General features: G+C 45.0%; 1 protein-coding gene across 4 annotated transcripts in view; it reads left to right on the top strand.

Annotated features, from left to right (window-relative positions):
• Positions 1-17188: 17188 nt before the first annotated feature.
• Positions 17189-24040, top strand: part of CASK (calcium/calmodulin dependent serine protein kinase) — a 541831-nt gene continuing 534979 nt past the window's right edge. For all 4 annotated transcript variants that reach the window (XM_030202350.1, XM_030202349.1, XM_030202348.1 and 1 more), the window contains exon 1: positions 17189-17411. In XM_030202350.1, the coding sequence (XP_030058210.1) occupies positions 17353-17411 (59 nt within the window). In that variant the 5' untranslated portion in view covers positions 17189-17352. The remainder of the gene's footprint in view (positions 17412-24040) is intronic.

Below are 24040 nucleotides of genomic sequence, written 5' to 3'. Positions count from 1 at the left end.
CGGGACCGGAGCATGGCAGGAGGCGGAGCTAGTGTGGGAGAATACAGGAAGGGAGGAGGGCCGGCCCGGGGCTGCTAAAATTGGAGATTTTTCATGCGGGGGGGAGGGGGAAGCGGGGAGCAGCGCGTGGGGGGGGGGGGGCAAGGCGTCCATACGGGACGCTCATGAGGAGTGCCTTTGCCCCCTCCTGATCCTTTTTTTTTTTTTTTGGTGCTGAGGGAGAGGGGAGCAGCGGCGACCTGGTGCGTCAATAAAGGACGCCCCTGATGCTTTTTCGTCCCCCCCCCCCCAGTTATTTTTTTTATTGGATTTTGTTAACTTCTAGCAGACAGACAGCCCTAACGAGAGGTACAGACTCTGGTTAGATTTCACGGTGTTCTCCTGCGTTAAACAAATCGGAAAAGGTTAGTGCATGTCATTTCAATGGGATTTGTAGAAGAATTGCTCATCTGCATTCAGTTTTCGTTAGCTGCTACTGTCGTCGGGAAAATAGGCTTTCGTGCATGGAAAGGATAGGAAATTCTTCCTTGAGGGCTCATTTCACGATGAAAAACGTTTAGTGCATCTGGGCCTTAGACACAGCATAGTGAAGTCAGAAGTGTTTCCACTGCATCGAGAATTGCTGGATGGGTGGTGAGTAGGTTTTTCGTCTTAAGTTGGGCAGCTGATTCTATTTAGTATTTGGAAGTATACTCCCAGCTGATTGTAAAATGTTGCAAGGAATGGACCTGACTCCACAGATTCAGTCTACCCAAAGTATCTTGCAGGCAAGGCAGCCTCTATCTGTCTCCTATTTAACAAAGCATGTGAGGCAAATATGTCAAGTGTTTTGTAAAATAGTACTACTACTACTACTACTACTATTTAGCATTTCTATAGCGCTACAAGGCATACACAGCGCTGCACAAACATAGAAGAAAGACAGTCCCTGCTCAAAGAGCTTACAATCTAATAGACAAAAAATAAATAAAGTAAGCAAATCAAATCAATTAATGTGAACGGGAAGGAAGAGAGGAGGGTAGGTGGAGGCGAGTGGTTACAAGTGGTTACGAGTCAAAAGCAATGTTAAAGAGGTGGGCTTTCAGTCTAGATTTAAAGGTGGCCAAGGATGGGGCAAGACGTAGGGGCTCAGGAAGTTTATTCCAGGCGTAGGGTGCAGCGAGACAGAAGGCGCGAAGTCTGGAGTTGGCAGTAGTGGAGAAGGGAACAGATAAGAAGGATTTATCCATGGAGCGGAGTGCACGGGAAGGGGTGTAGGGAAGGACGAGTGTGGAGAGATACTGGGGAGCAGCAGAGTGAGTACATTTATAGGTTAGTAGAAGAAGTTTGAACAGGATGCGAAAACGGATAGGGAGCCAGTGAAGAGTCTTGAGGAGAGGGGTAGTATGAGTAAAGCGACCCTGGCGGAAGATGAGACGGGCAGCAGAGTTTTGAACCGACTGGAGAGGGGAGAGGTGACTAAGTGGGAGGCCAGCAAGAAGCAGATTGCAGTAGTCTAGACGAGAGGTGACAAGGGTGTGGATGAGGGTTTTGGTAGAGTGCTCGGAAAGAAAGGGGCGGATTTTACGGATGTTGTAAAGAAAGAAACGACAGGTCTTGGCGGTCTGCTGGATATGAGCAGAGAAGGAGAGAGAAGAGTCAAAGATGACCCCAAGGTTTCGAGCTGAGGAGACAGGGAGAATGAGAGAACCATCAACAGAAATAGAAAACGGGGGGAGCGGGGAGGTGGGTTTGGGGGGGAAAATGAGAAGCTCGGTTTTGGTCATATTTAATTTCAGGTGGCGTTGAGACATCCAGGCAGCAATGTCAGACAAGCACGCTGAAACAAAATAGCCCAGGGAACATATATAGGATCTCGCCTCTACTGTCATTTGGCAGAATAAAGAGTTCCCAGTGGGTAAACAGCAGCGGGGTTTTAGAAACTGGGCAGGTAAGGCAATACAGATGCTTTATGATGTAACTGATGATCTCTTATGTACTTCCATATTTAATGTGGCAGGCACCTTTATACATTTCTTTCATGGAGTACCTATCCAGCTACCTTTAACCTCTTAGGAAGAGGTTGGTTACCTACATGGAGTCTTTGCTGATGGATAGTAGGCTGTGTGCAGAAGTGAAGGCCACCTCTATTGTAACACATCAGCAAAAGTGTCAGCATTTGCAGATATCACATGCATCCAGCTTTTCCTACATAGGTATGCAGCTATGGAATGCATTACCACTTGACGTGAAAAAACAAAGCGACCTAACCAACTTTCAGAAATTACTGAAAACCTGCCTCTTTAACAAGGCATACCGCAATGATCGTTCATATGAACTTTAACGCATTACCGCTTTACCTATTATCCTGAATGTGTCCTCTTTATACCTGTTTACTCAATTTTATTTTGTCATTCATGTTCTCTATGTAATACCACTTGTATCTCTCATTCTGGAATGGCGATTGCCATGACGGAACTATGTACAGTGGGGGAAATAAGTATTTGATCCCTTGCTGATTTTGTAAGTTTGCCCACTGACAAAGACATGAGCAGCCCATAATTGAAGGGTAGGTTATTGGTAACAGTGAGAGATAGCACATCACAAATTAAATCCGGAAAATCACATTGTGGAAAGTATATGAATTTATTTGCATTCTGCAGAGGGAAATAAGTATTTGATCCCCCACCAACCAGTAAGAGATCTGGCCCCTACAGACCAGGTAGATGCTCCAAATCAACTCGTTACCTGCATGACAGACAGCTGTCGGCAATGGTCACCTGTATGAAAGACACCTGTCCACAGACTCAGTGAATCAGTCAGACTCTAACCTCTACAAAATGGCCAAGAGCAAGGAGCTGTCTAAGGATGTCAGGGACAAGATCATACACCTGCACAAGGCTGGAATGGGCTACAAAACCATCAGTAAGACGCTGGGCGAGAAGGAGACAACTGTTGGTGCCATAGTAAGAAAATGGAAGAAGTACAAAATGACTGTCAATCGACAAAGATCTGGGGCTCCACGCAAAATCTCACCTCGTGGGGTATCCTTGATCATGAGGAAGGTTAGAAATCAGCTTACAACTACAAGGGGGAAACTTGTCAATGATCTCAAGGCAGCTGGGACCACTGTCACCACGAAAACCATTGGTAACACATTACGACATAACGGATTGCAATCCTGCAGTGCCCGCAAGGTCCCCCTGCTCCGGAAGGCACATGTGACGGCCCGTCTGAAGTTTGCCAGTGAACACCTGGATGATGCCGAGAGTGATTGGGAGAAGGTGCTGTGGTCAGATGAGACAAAAATTGAGCTCTTTGGCATGAACTCAACTCGCCGTGTTTGGAGGAAGAGAAATGCTGCCTATGACCCAAAGAACACCGTCCCCACTGTCAAGCATGGAGTCGGAAATGTTATGTTTTGGGGGGGTTTCTCTGCTAAGGGCACAGGACTACTTCACCGCATCAATGGGAGAATGGATGGGGCCATGTACCGTACAATTCTGAGTGACAACCTCCTTCCCTCCGCCAGGGCCTTAAAAATGGGTCGTGGCTGGGTCTTCCAGCACGACAATGACCCAAAACATACAGCCAAGGCAACAAAGGAGTGGCTCAGGAAGAAGCACATTAGGGTCATGGAGTGGCCTAGCCAGTCACCAGACCTTAATCCCATTGAAAACTTATGGAGGGAGCTGAAGCTGCGAGTTGCCAAGCGACAGCCCAGAACTCTTAATGATTTAGAGATGATCTGCAAAGAGGAGTGGACCAAAATTCCTCCTGACATGTGTGCAAACCTCATCATCAACTACAGAAGACGTCTGACCGCTGTGCTTGCCAACAAGGGTTTTGCCACCAAGTATTAGGTCTTGTTTGCCAGAGGGATCAAATACTTATTTCCCTCTGCAGAATGCAAATAAATTCATATACTTTCCACAATGTGATTTTCCGGATTTAATTTGTGATGTGCTATCTCTCACTGTTACCAATAACCTACCCTTCAATTATGGGCTGCTCATGTCTTTGTCAGTGGGCAAACTTACAAAATCAGCAAGGGATCAAATACTTATTTCCCCCACTGTAAGCCACACCGAGCCTGCAAATTGGTGGGAAAATGTGGGATACAAATGCAACAAATAAAATAAAATAAAAATAAATATCTTGGTACTACATTTAACAGCATGTAGGAAGGAACTCTGAAAACGAATAAGGAGGTGATGTGTAAGGGAAGTGCCCCTGTATCATTCCAAGAGGGACGTGATTCCTGTGTCAGGTCGTCCTTTTCCTGTGTTGTTGTCAGCTTTGGGAAATATGCATTTCTGGTATCTTGCATTTCCATTTCTGTTCCTCTAGTATTGCTCCATATGCAGAGTCTGACTCCTTGAGGTTTCCAGTTTAGTTTTTTGCCTTCATATTACTGGGCTGTGATTCTTCGTTTCATATTTGTAGTTTCTGTGTGCAGATCTGTAGCAGTCCTGTTTGTTCTGTTTTCTCACTGGATAGTGTATTGGGGTTTTAAGGTCTGGTGTAATATTTACAGTGCCGCCATTTCACAGATAAGGTTGATTCTCTTTGAGTCCTGAGAATTTGTTCTGTTATCGTACAGTAAAGCTCTGAGTATGTTTATGCACGAGTTTGTGCTTGGTGTTTTCACATACTTTCTGTAGATCAATATATAAGAACATAAGAGTAGCCATACTGGGTCAGACCAATTGTCCATCTAGTCCACTATCCTGTTTTCCAAACAGTGGCCAAGCCAGGTCACAAGTACCTGGCAGAAACCCAAATCGTGGCAACACACCATACTACAAGTCCCATGTCTGTCTCAATAGCAGACTATGGACTTTTCCTCCAGGAATTAATCCAAACCTTTTTTTAAATCCAGATGTGCTAACCGCTGTTACCATCTCCTCTGGCAAACAGTTCCAGAACTGGATTTTGCGGATCGTCTGCCTTGTTGTTTTTTGGGACCATTAGAGTAGCATGCAGATTCTTGGAGTAATGGAGTGGAGGGTGCACTGTATTGTAGACAGGTAGACCCAGGCCCATACTTCCCCCTACCTGTTGCACTTCTGGTTGAAACTGTGAGCCCCCCCCAAAACTCCCCAGAAACCCACTGTACCCACATATAGGTGCCCCCTTCACCCATAAGGTCTATTATAGTGGTATACAGTTGGGGGTAGTAGGTTTTGGAGGGCTGAACAGACAAGATAAGAGAGCAACGGTGAGATGTGTACCTGTGAGCATTTATATGAAGTCCTCAGCAGTGCCCCATAGGGTACCCCATTGCTCTCCTGGGATGTCTGGGGGGCAAGTCTGCTAAAAATGCTGGCCTCTCCTACATCACAATGGCTTGATTTTCTACATTTTTCACTTGCCTTTTTTTTTTTCCCAAAAACGGCCTGAAAAAATAAATGCACAGAGCACAAAACCTTGTTACTAATGGTATTTTTGAAAACAAAAATGACATTTTGCGGTTTTTAAAATGACCATCCTGCTTATAATCGAAATAGAAAAACGCCTATATTGTGACCCAAATCGGGAGATAGACGTTTATCTCACAAAAACGAATAAAGCGGTATAATCGAAAGCCGAATTTGGACGTTTTCAACTGCACTCCGTCGCGGATGCGGACAAAGTTGATGGGGGCGTGTCGAAGGCGGAACTGGGGCGTGGTTATCGGGCGATCAGAGATGGGCGCCTTTCGCCGATAATGGAAAAAAAATATGCGTTTTTAGCAAGAATTTAGGGCACTTTTCCTGGACCCTGTTTTTCCACGAATAAGGCCCCAAAAAGTGCCCTAAATGACCAGATGACCACTGGAGGGAATCGGGGATGACCTCCCCTGACTCCCCCAGTGGTCACATACCCCCTCCCACCACAAAATATGCTGTTTCACAACTTTTTATTTTCACCCTCAAATGTCATACCAACCTCCCTGGCAGCAGTATGCAGGTCACTGGAGCAGTTATTAGGGGGTGCAGTGGACTTCAGGCAGGTGGACCCAGGCCCATCCCCCCCCCCCCCACCTGTTACACTTGTGCTGGTAAATGGGAGCCCTCCAAACCGCCCCCCAAACCCACTGTACCCACATGTAGGTGCCCCCCTTCACCCCTTAGGGCTATAGTAATGGTGTAGACTTGTGGGCAGTGGGTTTTGAGGGGGATTTGGGGGGCTCAACACCCAAGGGAAGGGTGCTATGCATCTGGGAGCTGTTTTACCTTGTTTTTTGTTTTTGTAAAAGTGCCCCCTAGGGTGCCCGGTTGGTGTCCTGGCATGTGAGGGGGACCAGTGCACTACGAATCCTGGCCCCTCCCACGAATAAATGTCTTGGAGTTATTCGTTTTTGAGCTGGGCGTTTTCGGTTTCCATTATCGCTGAAAAACAAAAACGCCCAGCTCAAAAAAAGATAAACGTCCATGTTTTTCGAAAATACGGTTCGGTCCGCCCCTTCACGGACCCGTTCTCGGAGATAAACGCCCATGGAGATAGACGTTTCCGTTCGATTATGCCCCTCCATATTTCCTATTTGGATTCTGGATGATCAAAAATGCCCCTCTTAGAGGCATATTTTCAAAGCACTTAGACTTACAAAGTTGCGTGGAGGGGCATAATCGAATGGCGCCGGCCATCTATATGGTCGGCGCCGTAAAGCGGTGCCCGAACCGTATTATCGAAAAAGATAGCTGGCTATCTTTTGTTTCGATAATACGGTTGGAGCCGGCCAAATCTCAGCATTTGGGCTGGCTTTAGAGATGGCTGGCATTGGTTTCCGGAGATAATGGAAACTAATGCCGGCGATCTCAAACCCGGCCAAATGCAAGGTATTTGGTTGTGGGAGGAGCCAGCATTTGTAGTGCACTGGTCCCCCTGACATGCCTGGACACCAACCGGGCACCCTAGGGGGCACTGCAGTGGACTTCAAAAATTGCTCCCAGGTGCATAGCTCCCTTACCTTGGGTGCTGAGCCCCCCAAATCCCCCCCCAAAACCCACTCTCCACAACTACACCACTACCATATCCCTAAGGGGTGAAGGGGGCACCTACATGTGGGTACAATGGGTTTTGGGGGGGTTGGAGGGCTCCCATTTACCACCACAAGTCTAACAGGTAGGGGGAGGGATGGGCCTGGGTCCACCTGCCTGAATTGCACTGCACCCATAAAAAACTGTTCCAGGTACTTGCATATTGCTGCCAGGGAGCTGGGTATGATATTTCAGGCTGGCACAAAAATGTGGTTTGTTTTTTTTTTGGGTGGGAGGGGGTTGGTGACCACTGGGAGAGTAAGGGGGGGGGGGGTGATCCCCGATTCCCTCCAGTGGTCATCTGGTCAATTGGGGCACTTTTTTGAGGCTTGGTCCTAAAAATAAATGGATCAAGTGAAGCCGGCGAAATGCTTGTCAGAGCCGGCCATCTTTTTTCCATTATTGGGTGAAGCCGGCCATCTCGTAACCACGCCCCCGTCCCGCCTTCTGTACCCTGCCGAAACGCCCCCTTGAAGTTTGGCTGGCTCCGCGACGGAAAGCAGTTGGCGCCGGCCAAAATCGGCTTTCGATTATACCGATTTGGCCGGCGATCTCCTTCGAAAATAAGCAGGATAGTAACCTTTAGAACTTCGTAAGTCTAAGTGCTGTGAAAATGAGCCCCTTAGCATCCTATCTGACTTTGAGAAAGTGAGTCAGAATGTGGTGTCAAAAGTGTTTTCAGCCTTTCCTTTAACTATATGTCTATTTCTTTTAGGGCAGTGTCTTTGGAGGAAGGTGCAGGATAGCGGTTTATCACATGCTTAATGAGACAATAAAGTAATCCGGATTAACATAAAGATGCTGCTTGCATTGAGTTTCCAACCAATAGACAACATCCCAGTGGGGTTTGAGAACATCGTTGAAACTTGTCCTCCTGAGATAACTCTGGTAACTAATTACTGGGAGCGCACTTTCATTGGGCGGCAGCTGCGAAACCTCAGAGCGGAGCCTCACTATGATGCTGCAACTTGGAATGTACGTGACTGTATGTTGGATGGTTTACTTCATATGAACAGCTCTATAGAAGCATGGAATTGATGGTTTCAGGAAACCACTGACTGTCACCATCCCTCTATATTTAAACTTAAATCATTTTAGGAAGAAACAAGATCGCACTGAAATAGAACTGCCTCATTATCATGCTAGAATTCGGCAGTCAAAAGTCTTCTAAGTCCAAGTACATACAATTTGAAAAACATTTACAGGCACTTGTTCCAGCTCATAACGCTCATGATATTACTACCTTCCTTAAAAGTATGGCTCATAATCTGTCTAGAGAATTTTAGTATATCCTAGTTCTATAGTTTAGCATGAATTAAACTACATGTAAAGTACGACATGAATGAATTCTGATGGTAGATGGCATTTGCTTATGTTATTCAATAAAGTTTTTATGATACTTTTTATTTTTGTGAAGTTATTTTGTGTTATGACCCGGTAATAGTGAGCCCCTGTGCCCCGACTGAGCATGGCTGAGATGGAGTGATGCCACACTCGGTCAGGCAGCCAGACAACCTCTAGCTTCACCTGGGAAGCGACCACCGTTCACCGAGAGTTGAGCTCCCAGCTGCAGGTGGCCACCAGGACTTCTGGAACTGGCGGGGTTGCACAGCCGCTGACCAGGATGGCAGAGAATAGACACAGTCCAGAACCAGAACACCAAAAGGAAAGAATAATCAAAAGCAGTCCAGGGTCAAGGCAGGCAGCAAACAAGCAAAATCCAAGAAAACTAGCCAAGGTCCGGTACACAGGAAACCAGGGACAGACAATAGTCAATGAACAGCACTCAACAGCAACTCCTCAGAACAATTGAGGCCAAAGCAATGAAGGCCTGGAGGCAGTGCTTTAAATAGTGAAGCAATCTGAGCAAACCAAACTCAGGTGAATCCAACATGGCTGCCCCCATAGGAGATCCTCCCAAGACCAAATATGGAGTTCCTTCCTGTTCTCATTTATACAAGATGGCTGCCCCCTCCTGAGCTAGCCAAGATGGCTGCTGCCCTTGCTCCAAGCCGGATGATGGCTGCCAGACTTAGGAAACTGAAACAGACTTTCCTAAGACTGAACCTTGTCCCTTTTAGATGGAGCTGAGAAATGACTTAGCCGGGAGGAGCGTCGAACAGGTGAGGGACGTAACATTTTGTTACAGAGGCATATAATTATTATTATTTATTGCATTTGTACCCCACATTATCCCACCTTTTTGCAGGCTCAATGTGGCTTACAGAGTGTTGTTATGATGCAATCATTACATGATCTTAAATACAGTCGATAATAAGCTGAAGGTAAGTGATTTAGATGCAAGGTGCTAGAAAGGTGTTGTGAGAAGTGTTTTTAATGCACCTGAGTGATTTGAGGAATGATTTATTAAGGATGTCTTTCGTAGGCTTTGTTGAAGAGATGTGTCTTCAAAGATTTGCAAAAGCTGGTTAGGTTGTCCATATTTTTCAGGGTCATGGGTAATGCGTTCCAGATCTGTGTGCTTTTATACGCAAAAGTAGTAGCGCATGCCTGTTTGTATTTAATTCCTTTGCAGCTGGGGAAGTTCAGATTGAGGAATTTGCGGGCCAATCTTTTGGTGTTCTAGGTGGTAGGTCCACTAGGTTTAACATATAGAGTGGGGCGTCTGCGTGGATGATTTTGTGGACGGTCGTGCAGATCTTGAACTCGATTCGTTCCTTGAGTGGTAGCCAATGAAGTTTCTCTCTTAGAGGTTTCGCCCTCTCATATTTAGTTTTTCCAAAGATGAGTCTGGCTGCGGTGTTCTGGGCTGTTTGGAGTTTTTTAATGGTCTGTTCTTTACAGCCTGCATACAAAGTGTTACAGTAGTCCAGATGACTTATTACTAATGACTGTACTAGAGTACGGAAGATGTTTATTGGGAAAAAAGGTTTTATTCTCTTGAGTTTCCACATCGAGTAGAACATTTTTTTCGTTGTATTCTTCACGTGGGTATCGAGTGTGAGGTATCGATCAATAGTGACTAAAAGAATTTTCAGATTTCCTGAAATAGGGAGTGTGCAGTATGGTGTGGTTATGGTAGGGTAGTTGATTGTGTTGTATTGGGAAGTGAGAACTAGACATTAAGTTTTTTCTGCGTTCAGTTTTAACTGGAATGAGTCCGCCCAAGAGTGCATGATTTGGAGGCTCTGGTTGATCTCGTTGGTTATTTCGTTTGAGTTACTTTTGAACGGGATGTGGATCGTGACATCATCCGCGTATATGTAGGGGTTAAAGTTCTGGTTGGCTAGAAGTTTGGCCAGTGGTATCATCATAAGGTTGAAAATAGTTGGCGAAAGGGGGGATCCCTGAGGCTGAGGAACTCCACATTCCGGTGTCCAAGGTGGTGATCTGTCATTATTCGTTGTTACTTGGTAGGGTCTGGTGGTGAGGAATCCTTTGAACCATTTGAGAACTGGCCTCCGATTCCAAAGTATTCTAGCAGGTGTAGTAATATTCCATGATCTACCATGTCGAAAGCACTAGACATGTCGAATTGTAGTACGAGTATGTTTTTGCCGGTTGCAATTGTTTTTTTTAATGAATTCATTGCAGACACTAGTAGTTTCAGTACTATGATTTGATCTAAATCCTGATTGAGACTCATGTAGAATTGAGTGTTTGGTTAGGTATTCCGTGAATTGTTGCGTCACTATCTTGCTTATAATCGAACGAGAAAAACGCCCAAGTTCCGACCTAAATCGGGAGATGGACGTTTATCTCACAAAAACGAATAAAGCGGTATAATCGAAAGCCGATTTTTGGACGTTTTCAACTGCAATCCGTCGCGGATGCGGACAAAGTTGATGGGGGCGTGTCAGAGGTGTGGCGAAGGCGGAACTGGGGCGTGGTTATCTGCCGAACAGAGATGGGTGCATTTCACCGATAATGGGAAAAAAGTATGCGTTTTTAGCTAGAATTTAGGACACTTTTCCTGGACCCTGTTTTTTCACGAATAAGGCCCCAAAAAGTGCCCTAAATGACCAGATGACCACTGGAGGGAATCGGGGATGACCTCCCCTGACTCCCCCAGTGGTCACTAACCCCCTCCCACCACAAAAAATTAAGTTTCTCAACTTTTTATTTTCACCCTCAAATGTCATACCCAGCTCCCTGACAGCAGTATGCAGGTCACTGGAGGAGTTGTTAGGGGGTGCAGTGGACTTCAGGCAGGTGGACCCAGGCCCATCCCCCCTACCTGTTACAATTGTGCTGCTTAATGCTTATTAGTCGCCCAACCCCCCCAAACCCACTGTACCCACATGTAGGTGCCCCCTTCACCCCTTAGGGCTATAGTAATGGTATAGACTTGTGGGCAGTGGGTTTTGAGGGGGATTTGGGGGGCTCAACACACAAGGGAAGGGTGCTATGCACCTGGGAGCTCTTTTGCCTTTTTGTTTGGTTTTGTAAAAGTGCCCCCTAGGGTGCCCGGTTGATGTCCTGGCATGTGAGGGGGACCAGTGCACTACGAATCCTGGCCCCTCCCACGAACAAATGCCTTGGATTTATTCGTTTTTGAGCTGGGTGCTTTCATTTTCCATTATCGCTGAAAAACAAATACGCCCAGCTCACACATTGTTGAATAAAACATGGGCGTCTATTTTTTCCCAAAATATGGTTCGGTCCGCTCCTTCACGCACCCGTTCTTGGAGATAAACGCCCATGGAGATAGGCGTTTTCGTTCAATTATGCCCCTCTAAGCCTTCCATCAGTTTTGTTATGAGCGGAATCGAAGCAACTGGTCGGTAGTTGGTTAGGTCCATTGTGCTTTTCTTGGCATCTTTTGGCAGTGGAGTGAGAAGGATATTTCCTTTGTCCGTGGGGAAGAGACCGTTTAGGAGTCTGTAATTTACTTGGTTTGTGAGGTGTTTTGTGAATTGTTTGGGGGCGGCTTTTAGTAGGCTAGTAGGGCAGATGTCAAGTTTGCATTGAGATTTGGCATATTTTTCAAGCCAGTGTGTGAGTTGTCTACTGAAATCAAGTCAAAGTTGCTCCATGATCGATCAGCTGGATATTCCCCAGGTTTCGGGTCTAAGCATTCAAGGATGCTTGTGTGCTCAGTGGTATTGCTTGGTATCATGCGTTGGAGCTTTATAATTTTTTCCTTGAAATAGTTCGCTAGGTTGGTTGCCGATGTGTACAGCATTGCATATATCTAGTAGCGCTATAGAAATGATTAGTAGTAGTAGTAGTACTATTTTGTCAGGGGCCATTTTGTCCAGGCTATTATGTTAGGGTGCTGTGCAAAGCCTGTGCAGTAACTGTTGGGGATATGGCACAAGGCAGACACTTACCGCACAGTAAATGCATTGGCAGGAAGGGCAGCTCAAGGCAATCTGCTGCTTAAGACAAGGGATGAAGGTGGTGCCTGTCCCCCCAAGGCAGGGCACCCAAAATGGAAAGGCCTCCTTAGAGCTCCAGTCAGCGAGCAGGGGGTGCTCTCATTCAGAACACCAATCAGGTGATTACTCCAAGAGAAAAAAAAATAAAGCAACATATTTCCAGGCTATAAAAACAAACAAACAAAAAACCAACTAATCTTTGCAATGCTATTTATATGCAGCAAACATTGAAGCAATTTCAATATATAGCCTGAGACTCTAACATAAAACAATGCTCCTGATACAGCACAAAGGACCAGCATGGTGTTAAAATATATATTCTGGACACTTGATGCAATATGACAAATGAAAAGTCCTGGTTTAAAAGACAAAGGGCAGATCTGAAGAGACCTGGTACCCTTCATACAATAAATGGAGTGGGAGAATACTGACTGAATGTTTTAACATAATGTATGATTACAAAATATGGGTTGGGGTGGGCAAGAGAAAATTGGGGGGGATAGTTGTGGGGGACAGTGTTTGGTGCTAATGTTGTTCAGCATGTAGAGATGACTGTTGGATTAATATCCTGCAAGAAGGGTCTTACGGCCCTATTATTATTGTTATTGCATAATTTGGGTATCGTTATTAAGATTATAATGATATATTAGTGTATGTTTGGAAATGTTTTTTTGTTCAATAATGTTTATGAACTTTTTGAGTGACGTTATATAATTGTCTGAAATAAAAATGAAATTGCACAAAAAAATAACATATTCTGCAGGAAAAAAAAAAATGCAAGGCGCTCGCACTCCAAGCAACCACAAGAACAAGCAGGTGCCCAGGAAAACCATCTGGAACTTTTCTCGAACTTGGAATTTGTTCAGGGTCCTTAGGTCTAGGATGGAAGCATACTCCCTGTTTTCTTCTGCACAAGGAAGTACTTGGAATAGAATTCCTGCCCTTCTTCCCCTGGTGGAATGGGTTCGACCGCATGGGCATGTAGAAGGGCAGAGAGTTCCTCTGCAATACCTGCCTGTGCTGAGAGCTGAATGAATGAGCTTTCGGTGGGCAATTTGGAGGTTTTAGATGCCAACTGAGGGTGTATCTGAGATGGACTATTTGAAGAACCCACTGGTCGGAGGTTATAAGAGGCCACCTTTGGTGAAAAAATTTCAGCCTCTCCCTGACCGGCAAGTCATCTAGGACAGACACTTTTACTGTGGATATGCTCTGCTGGAGCCAGTCAAAAGCTCATCCCTTGCGAGAAGCAGGGGCCTTAGGCACACGCTGTTGACGTGAATGAGTGTGCTGCGGCTGAGCCTGAGTAGGCTGGCGAGCCAAAGGTTTGTACCTACACCCAGGATAGTAATAGGAACTCCTCCTTGGCTTGCCAAACGCCCTCCTAACTGAGAAGGTGGATGCAGAAGGCACCTGGCTGAAGACAGAACAGATGGTATTATTGTGTTTTTTGATTTGGTCAGCGACCTCTTCAACCTTCTCTCCAAAAAGGTTATCCCTCCAGCAAGGGGCATCCGCTAACCTCTGCTAAACAGAATGTTCCAAGTCAGAAACACGCAGCCATGAGAGTCTGTGCATTGCTATACTTTGCGCAGAGATCCTAGATACCACATCAAGTGTTTAAGTGCCCCTGGCCAAGAATTTTCAACATGCCTTCTGCTGCTTGACCAATTGGCAAAAAAGTTCAGCCTGCTCTGGAGGAAGCGTGGCAATCAAGTCCAACAGCTGGTGCAATGAGTTTTGCAAGTAAACACTCAAGAAGTGCTGGTAAGATTGTATATGGGAAGTGAGCATTGAAGGCTGGTACATCTTCCTCCCAAAAGAATCCAGGGTTCTAGCTTCTCTGCCTGGGGACGCAGAGGAATAGTCCCTGGAACTCCTAACTCTTTTGAGAGTGGATTCCACCACTATGGGATTGTGAAGCAACTGAGACCTATCAAAACCAGGTGTACTGTGGAGCCGATACTGGGTATCAATCTTCTTTGACAGGACAGGGACCGACAGAGGGAACTCCTAGTTCCTGATGAGGACTTCCTTGAGTACCTCATGGAGAGGTGCAGTCACAGCCTCCTTAGGAGGAGGTGCGTATTCCAGGACCTCGAGCATCTTGGCCCTGGGCTCATCCTCCACTTCCAAAGGAAATGGAATGGCATCAGCCATTTCCTTTACAAAAGATGGAAATGAAAGGCTCTCTGGAGGAGACTTTCTCCTTGCAGGTGGAGGGGAGGGTTCAGAGGGAATCCCATAAGACTCATCCGAGGAAAAATACCTGGGATCCTCTGAATCCCATGAGCACTCCTTTTCGGTATCAGACAGAATCTCCCAAAAGGATTGTCGAGGCCGAATCTGCTCGGTGCCGAGGAACCATGTCTTCAAGAGCAGTGTCGAGAAGTCGACTCTGGCGAAGCTTTCTCCACGGATGTCGAGGGAGTGCCAGCTTGGATGGCAGTCGACACCGGGGATACAAGTGGTGCCAGTGGCCGCATCGCAGAGAGCCAAGCAGGGCCGCAACGGGAGGCAGGGTAGTTGCAAGAACCCCTGATGCTGATGCACATCATTGCATAAGGCCATCTAGAAGCACGGAGTATAAGGCCTGGATGCGCTCATTGAGGGCCGACACCGGGAAAAGCTGGATCGCAGCTGCTAGGAGAAAGGCGAATCGGTACCTCCTGAATGAAGGGGGAACAGTCCTCCTGGCGCCGCTGCTTCTTGGGTGCGGAATCCTTCAACGCCCCTGAGCTCCAGCCCAAAGATTGTCACAAAGGCTCCTCGATGCTGAAGAGGATGACGTTGAATCCTCATGTCATCTCTGGGTCGGGTCCATCGATGGACGGTCCCAGGGGCCTTGAACAGCAGGAGGCCTCGAGGCAGGTGGAGACCCACTCGATGCTTCACTGCTCCCAGTTTGTATGGGTCTAGTAGCAGCCATGCTTACAGACGTGATGGCACCTGAAAAAGGGTAAGGCATGGATAAAAAAAAAAAAGGAAGAAAAAGTCCCCGCAGAAGTCAGGGTTTAAAAGTGGCCTGATGATGGAAAAACAAAGAAAACTTAAAACTGGACAAAAATAACTGTAAAGAAATTAAAGGAAAAGAAGAGGTTCCAACACCAGGAACACAACTAAGATCTGAAAAAATAACAAGCACAAAAAATAGCTAAGACCGAGTGAATGAGATGACAAAAGAAAACACCTTCTCCTCACGCGGAAAAAGAAAAACTGAGGAAACAACGTTCACATGCACAGTGGAGCGTGGCTCGCGCTACACAAAGCTTTCATTTAGCTTTGGTAAATACCAGACCAGGCAATGAGATTCAGAATCACCCACTTGTGAGAATATGTGAGCCTGCTTGTCCTCGGAGAATATAACTTACATGCCTTTAAGAAAATATAGGTAACCCTCCTTTCCAAACATAGAACTTCTACTAAACTGTGCTGAAAGAAATCTGGCCTTGGTGTGCGCAAATGCGGGACTTTCCCTGGTACTAAGACCAGATTTAATGCAGCACTTTTTTGTACATTTTCAGGTCATGCGCATGTTCGCAATAATAACTGGAGAAAGTTAATGTAGGTACACTTACCGCTTCCTATTTAGGAGGTGCTAAGTTCTCCCATATTAACTCTGCATTAACCAGTTAGTGCATGTTAATCCCAACACACACTAGCTGGTTAATACTTCCACACCCATTCTCTGCAGATGATGTGCGGCCTTCAAATAATATTTTTTTTAAATTGATGCATCATTAGCATGCGGTAAAGAGGAAAAATAGCACAAAATACACTCTAAATGTAGGGCCTAACTCACTTTAGAAGAGCCCTATTTTAAAGTGATACTGAATTTTGTGCTTTGTAGTTGTGTTATGATGTTAAAAATATTGGGGATTGTCAACCACCCACAAAGCTGGCACATGCTGTACCTGAGACTGCCACAGAATTTTCAGGTACAAACAAATGTCGGCAGGGAAAATCCAGGAGGATGGAATATGCTATTGCAGCAGGACAAGGTAAACCTTTCACCCCTTCTATGTTGCGATAGTTCAGGTTTCAATGGGCCTCATGCTCCTACATTCTCCACCACGATACACAACACAAAGAGCCACGTAGAGAAGAGAGAAGAACGGATCCTCGGAATACCAAACCACGCCTCTGCGCGATAACGTCACAAGCAGGACTCACGCTCTAGCTCTCTCTACGTGTATACCCCCACTCCCACTCCGCTATACTGTAATTCCACCGGTGGGCGGGGTGCAGGGAAGAAGGCGGGGCCAGCATCGCTTCAGTAGAGCCGCCGAAGAAACGGATTGGCCGGCTAGAGCGCGAGCGTAAACTGCCCTGCGCTTAGTGGCGGCGGAGCCGCCTCACCTGTCCTTTCTCGCGCCTGAATTGACGTTTTTTTTTTTTTTTCCTACTGACTGAGGAGGAGGAGGGATCCCGCAGTCACGCAGGGTGTGTGTGTGCGTGTCCGCGCGCGCCCCCCCCCCAAGCGGGACCAGTTGAATAGTGCACGCGCACGGCGCGAGCTGGCGCACCACTGTCCCTGCCCCTCAACGCGCTCCCGACCCCGGCCAGGGCGGGGAAGAGGAGCCGGTAGAGAGCGGCCGCCGCCGCCGCCTCTGCCCTCAACGCGCTCTCTGGGGTTTTTTTTTTTTGTGTGTTTCTGATTGGACCGCGGTGTTTGATTAATTTATTTTCTTTCTTCTTTGGGTGAATCCATGTCTTCGTTGCCACCCCGTTAACGAGCGACAGGAGGAATCCCTCTCTCTCCCCCTCCCCGCCGGAGCCTCGCTGGAATTAGGAGCCGGAGGGAGAGAGGGGGGAGGCGCGGCCCAGGAAGATCAACCCCCCCCCCCCCCCCCGGAGCCTTTCGCTGAGGAGAATAGAACGTTGCCTACAAACCACGGATTTAACCCTTTTTTTTTTTTGTCTTCTTCTTCTTCTCCACCAACCGAAACAAGGAAATATTTTCGTGCATTTTTTTTTTAATATCTCTGGCAATATCCCTCGCCTGGACCATGGCCGACGACGACGTGCTCTTCGAGGATGTGTATGAGCTATGCGAGGTGATTGGAAAGTAAGTTGCATGTGCGGTGCGCCGGGGGCTCGCGCGCCTGCCTGGCATCATCGTGTCACCGCCGCTCTCTCTCCCCCTCCGCGCGCCACCTCTGCCCACTGTGACTCACACGCACCTCACCTGAGCCTCTCTGCAGGTCTGCTGTGCACGCGGGGGTGAGAGAGTGGCCCCCACCCCCAATCCCTGGCTTGCAGAAATGACATGTGAATTTGAAGCACCAGGTCCCACATGGACGTAGGAGAGAATTCCTGCAATGTGTTTTGCATTTAAAAAAAAAAGCACGAGAAAATGAGAGTGCAAAAAGGTGCAAGTGCTATTGTTGCTCCAGTTTCACATTGATCTGAGCTGTGTTCTGGCCTTGTCACTCAATATATATATATTTTTTTTTTTCATTTGCATCGTAGACGTTATTTGCTACGTGTTATTTAATAGACTATCTTTATTTACACATCTAGCCTTCATCTGTCGTTGCTGAACCAGGGCTCAGGTAATAGTGATTCTGCAAATTCCCAGTGATGATGATGATGCAGGAGAAGGAGGGGGGAACAAGCTCGGTCCTGGGAATGAATGGTTGAGAGTCGCTGCTCGCATCAAATCCGAGTTGGGGGTTAGGCTGTTAACAAGGCGGTCAGCAGGCTGCAAGAAAATGACAACCTTTTTTTCCCCCTCTGTTGTGTAATTAAGCAAGGGATCAGGTTTAGTGGGAGGAGATTTATAGCTGAAGCCCCACTTTTGATCGCCTTTCCTGGTTCGTTTCTTTCAGGTGAAGAGAAGATACTAAGTATTGATTTTTCTTTTTTTTTTTCTGAAACGCAGGTTCGAAATTGATGATTAGTGGTGCTTCTGCTGAGATGTTGTCCTACATTGTAGCGTTTGACGACGAATTGATTCTGGAGTCTTGTTTCTTGTGTTTTGTTACTTGCTTCGTAACCTTTTCGTGGCATTTGGCTCTCGGAGCACGAGGAAAATTGAGGAGTTCATCACATTTAGCCAATGTGAATTATGACCCTTTGTGAGTGCTATTTAGGAATAAAAGGAGTAGGAATTGCAATGAAAACTCTGTTTTACAGGGAAAATGCGTTTTGGATCCTATATTTTGAATTGAACCGTCGAACTTATGGAGTCGTAGTGAAAATATTAATGTGACTATGTTGTGTGCTAGGTTAAACACATTTCTCCAGTGCATGATTTTGGAAATTTTGCTAGGATGTGAGATGACTGTTACCTTACTTGAGTGATCAAAGTAGCTGTACCTGTCTGGAAGCTCAATTAACTGATGCCTCGGAGAAACCCCAGGACGGTCTGTGCCCAGCTGAACTGGACATTCCTCAACTTTGTTTGCGGTGGGTACGGTTAACCTGCATGAAATAGGAAGGTGTAAACGTTTGCTTACTTCTCGGGCGAAGGAGCAAGGTGAAGAAAATCGGTGCTGAACTCCTGTGTGTACTGGGGCTGTGTGAAGGAGACTGACTTAAGCTGCTACTGTTAGAAAAGCTGACAAACTTTGGGGCCCTTTTACTAAGCCATGTAAGCGTCTACACGCGCCCCAAAATGGAGTTACCGCCCGGCTACCGTGTGGCTCTTGCAGTAATGTCATTTTTGCAGAGTCTGAAAAATAACTTTTATTTTTAGATGTGTGCATTTGACACATGCAAGTCATTAGCGCCAGGGCCACCGAGAGGGGGGTACGGGGGACAAAATTCCCCAGGCCCGGGCCTCTGGGGGGGGCACCGCCTGGCCCGCCCGCTCTCCGTCACTCCCTGGCATTGAACTTAAGCGCCTCACCTTCGAAAGCGCAGCAAGCAGCGGGGGACCACTCCTTCCTTTCGTGTCCCGCCCTCGCCTGACGTAACTTCCACGAGGGCGGGACACAGAAGGACGGAGTGGTCTGCCGCTGCTTGCTGCGCTTTCGAAGGTGAGGTGCTTAAGGTCAGTGCAGAGGGCCCGGCGGCATTGTCCCGGGCCTGGCCCAGTCTCTCGGCGGCCCTAATTACCGCCTGGTTACCGCGTGACACTTTTACCGCTAGATCGATGGCTGGCGGTAAGGTCTCAGACCCAAAATAGACGCAAGGCAATTTTCATTTTGCCTCACGTGCATTTTCGGCAAAAATTTTAAAAAGGCATTTTTTTTACTGGTGCGCTGAAAAAATGATTCTGCGCTCCCAAAACATGCATCTTCACTACTGCAGGCCGTATTTTCAGTGCATCTTTGTAAAAGGGCCCCTTTTTATCTTGTGGCCAGTGTGATTTTTATTTACTTCCCCAATGATTTAAATTCAGTTTTATTCTAGCCCTATATTAGTTAACAGATTCCAATCTAGTCTGATATCCTTATTTTCTTTGACTTTTTTTTTCAATGAAGAGGGAAGTGGTGAAGGAACTTAATTACTCGAGTATTCTTACTACCATAGTTAATTACTGGAAGTTTGTTTGGATTTAGTTGTGACAGTGTTAAATCTTCCATGAAGTAAACCCATGTAGATTGTATTTTTAGCATATTGGAATACGAGTTTACTTATCTGATTGTTCCTTGACCAAATTACTATATTTAATATGAAGGGTCTAATCCAAAAGCAGTGATTACTGGATTTTAAGTATTTTAACAATATGGAAACAAAATATTATTGTTACTGAGGCCTCAATTACTTAGGTCTTTTTCTGCTTGCATTTGTGGAGATCTTCAAGCTGACATCCAAGCACAAATCTGTGTTTTCATCATTGTACATTAGCATTAGGTGACTGTTTCCATAGAGCAGAATAAAAAGGAATACCAGAGTTTGAATTTTATTTTAAAAAACAGTTTTTGTTGGTGGTTAGTAAGAAAATGTCTACAAAATTACATAAGCCTAATACATAATAAACCAATTGAACTATAAACCTCAACAGTTTGGGATATGAAACAGAGTATCAATAAATCATCATTTTCTCCTTATTATATCATAATTATACCCCCCCCCCCCACATAACACCCTCTACATCCAGTGAGTACTTGAGTTTATAATTGGCATTTTTTAAGGATTTCTTTTTTTTAATTGAAGGAGGTTGGATCCTTAACATTGCTTAGGGTCCAAATAGTTTTGTGGGATTGAATGGTAGTACATCAGCTCTCCCTATTGTGCTGTTGTCAGTCCTTCAGATCAGACGTCAAGAAAGGGCTGAGTAATCTTAACCAGTAACAGGCCAAGAATAGTATTCCAGTTTGATCTGAAGAGGGAGGGGCTTTGCTTGTGTTCTTGTGGATGGAGGATCAATAATGGATACAGTTTTTAAGTGTGTTTTATTTTATAATAGATTTATTTTAATCTTTCTGTAATATTTGTTACTCTTTTAATATTGCATGTGTCCTGTAGAGTGGTTTTTGTTGTGTGTTTTTTGCTTTGCTGTTTTTTTTTATTTTTCAGAAGAGGATTAAACAAATTAATAAAACATACAGCAAAAATATTTGCACAGTTTTAGTAGTTCCAGTGGTGATCAGTTAGCAGATAAAAATTGTCAAATTATGCTTGCTTCCTTTAACTCCCATGCATGTGGAAGAAAATAGTTGTGTGGGTATTGCTTTAATTGGAAGAACAAAAATAGGATTAATGGACTATTTATGAGATGTTTGCCCAAATATGTGTGTTAAAAACAGCAAAAAAAAAAAAAAAATCTAATATTCTTGGAATTAGTTAATTATTTGCTCCTGCATGTAGTGTTATGTGCCTGAGTTGATAGTAAGGTTTTCCAAATCTCAGTAACGGAGCTGAAGTCTAGCGGTCACAGTTTGTGGTACACTTTCATGTGGTTTGTGGTACATTCTTATTCCTGTTAACAAGGCAAGATACAATATTTGGTTAGCTGGACTTCCTTCCTGCACCTTGTTAACTCTTGTTTCTACTGATTGTTGCTTTTCTCCTGCTTTTATACCCCCATTTAATTTTTTTGAAAAGGTGCTCGGAGTAAAGTTATGTTTTGGAAGTTGGGATAATGAATCTCTCTACTGTTCACTGTCAGTTGATGGCTTGGTTGCACTTTCTGACATATTTTATCTTGTCTATGCCTTATTTTAAACAGTAAGGGCAATACTTAATAAAGCGTAGTGGGCACTATGTTGCATGTTCCAATTTATTCCTATGGGCCATGGAGCACTTAGTGGTCCTTTTGCAAAGGTGTGCTAGTGTTTTTAGCATGCGCTAAATGTTAGAGATGCCCATGTGTTTTTATGAGTGTCTCTAGTGTTTAGTGTGTGCTAATCATTAGCACATACTAAAAACAGTAATATGCCTTTGTAAAAGGACCCCCTAGTGCATGCTTTCGTCTGCTAGTGGATGCTAAGTTTTAGTAAATATGGACATAAAGAGAGGAGAAAGTGTTCTAAGATCAGCTCGTGATATTTTATCCAGTAATGTAGGTATCTGTCTCCAGTTCTAACTTTCCTTTACAGTGTTATATTAGCCCCATGTTTGCTACTTTTATATGTTACATAGCACATATGAGCCTATTATTTCTCTGAGATCATACTTAATAATTATGATACTTTGAGAACTTGACACACACAAGTAATTAACTGTATTCTATGTCACTTTACTCCCATATTTCCACCTTCAGTTGGATTATTGCTGTTTATTGATGAAGCAATTATTTTTTTAGTTTTATGTATTTTGGGTATTTGTCTAAAATGACTATTTTATCTTGGTTTTTTTTTTAATGTTTTGGTTCTCTTAAATCGTGCAGATCATGTGGATTGTCACTCAGAGTGTCAATGGTAACTTATCACTGAAAATATTACCCCTGTTTATATTGTTTCATGTTAGGCTGAAGTAGTCATTCTTTATACTATTGCTACATGATTAAAAATATCTTGTATATTATTTCATTCGAATATCTATATCCAGGTGTGGCAGGTTTAGTTTGAATTAAACTGTAAAATTTATTTATTTGTGGCATTTATACCCCGCTCTTTCCCGCTCAATAGCAGGTTCAGTGCGGCTTACAAAGTATGGTACATAGTATCACAGAGATAATACAAAGTATGGTACATAGTATCACAGAGATAATACAAAGTATGGTACATAGTATCATGGCGATAACACAGTTAAAAAGAGTGGACAATAGTATGAGATTTGGGGAGAGGAATTGTGGTGTGGGTTAGGTACGAGACTTTGTAGGGTCGTTTGGGTAGGCTTGTTTGAATAGGTAAGTCTTCAGCAGCTTTCGAAAGGGTAGGTGTTTGCTGTTTTTTTGGATATGTCGAGGTAAGGCATTCCAGAGTTGGCTGCCTATGACAGAGAAGTTGGATGCGTAGTAGGTTTTGTATTTGAAGCCTTTACAGTTGGGAAGATGAAGATTGAGATATGTTCGAGAAGAGATGGACCGGTTCCTCGCTGGAAGATTGATCAGGTTGGACATATAGCTTGGAGATTCGCCATTGAGAATCTTGTGGATCATAGTGTGGGCTTTGAAGTTTATTCGTTCCTTGATAGGGAGCCAATGTAGCTTTACTCAAAGTGGTGTTGCGCTTTCGAATCGTGATTTTCCAAAAATAAGTCTTGCTGCTGTGTTTTGGGCAGTTTGGAGTTGTTTCATGATTTAGGCTTTGCAACCGATGAAGATGCTGTTGCAGTAGTCGGCATGGGTAAGTACTGTGGATTGCACTTGGTTGCGGAAAGTTTTCTGTGTGAGGAATGATTTCACTCTTTTCAGTACCCACATCATGTTGAACATCTTCTTTGTCGTGGCTTTTGCATGAGTGTCTAAGGTTAAGTGTTTGTCTAATGTTACTCCTAGGATTTTTAGATTGTCAGATATTGGGATTGTAACGTCTGGGGTGTTCAGGGTAGTTGGGAGCAGGGTAGAGTGTTGTGATGAAAGGATTAGACATTGAGTTTTTTCTTTGTTCAATTTCATCTTGAAAGCGTTGGCCCAGGATGTTAGGATGTTCATGGCAGTGATTATTTTATCCGAGATTTCTGTGAGGTTGGATTGTTTCGTTGTAATTGCATTAAAAATGATTATACCATAAATTAACAGCTATATTTTTGTTCAGACATGAGACTTCAATTAGCAACTTTGGAAGCCCATCCAAAAGCTCGAACTGATGCAGTTTAAAACGGAGGTTCTGTGGGATGTACTTGGGCATCTCAGGTATTTAGAGGTGATGAATGAATTTCGTCTTTCTGACCATCTCTTCGTCCTTTTTGTAGGCACTAAGAAGGGTCATATGGTGTCCAAGGACACCATAGCCCCCGTTGGTTGCGGGAAGCCTGCTCTTCGGCATACGTGGCATTGGGCAAGCAAGTCCCTTTGCAGGTTTGTGCTCATTCTACGCGAGCTCAAGCTTCCTCCTATGCAGAGTCCCGTTTGGTTTCTCTGGAAGATATCTGCAGGGCAGCTACATGGGCTTCGGTCAGTACATTAACTCATCATTATCGGGTGGATGTGGTAGCTCGTCAAGATGCATTGTTTGGCTCGTCGGTGATTTCTGCCAGGTTGGGGGTGTCTCGCCCTACTTGAGGACTGCTTGGGTACATCCCACAAGTCTCTGGATTGATCTGTGGGACGCCATGGAAGGAAAAATTAATTCTTACCTGATAATTTTCTTTCCATTAGTCCCAACAGATCAATCCAGAGGCCCCCCCTGGGTTTGCTGT

Source organism: Microcaecilia unicolor, chromosome 4 (assembly GCF_901765095.1).
Source record: "Microcaecilia unicolor chromosome 4, aMicUni1.1, whole genome shotgun sequence".
Lineage (NCBI taxonomy): Eukaryota > Metazoa > Chordata > Amphibia > Gymnophiona > Siphonopidae > Microcaecilia > Microcaecilia unicolor.
Note: the sequence above shows the minus strand (reverse complement) of the source record. Positions and strands in the feature narration are given on the sequence as shown.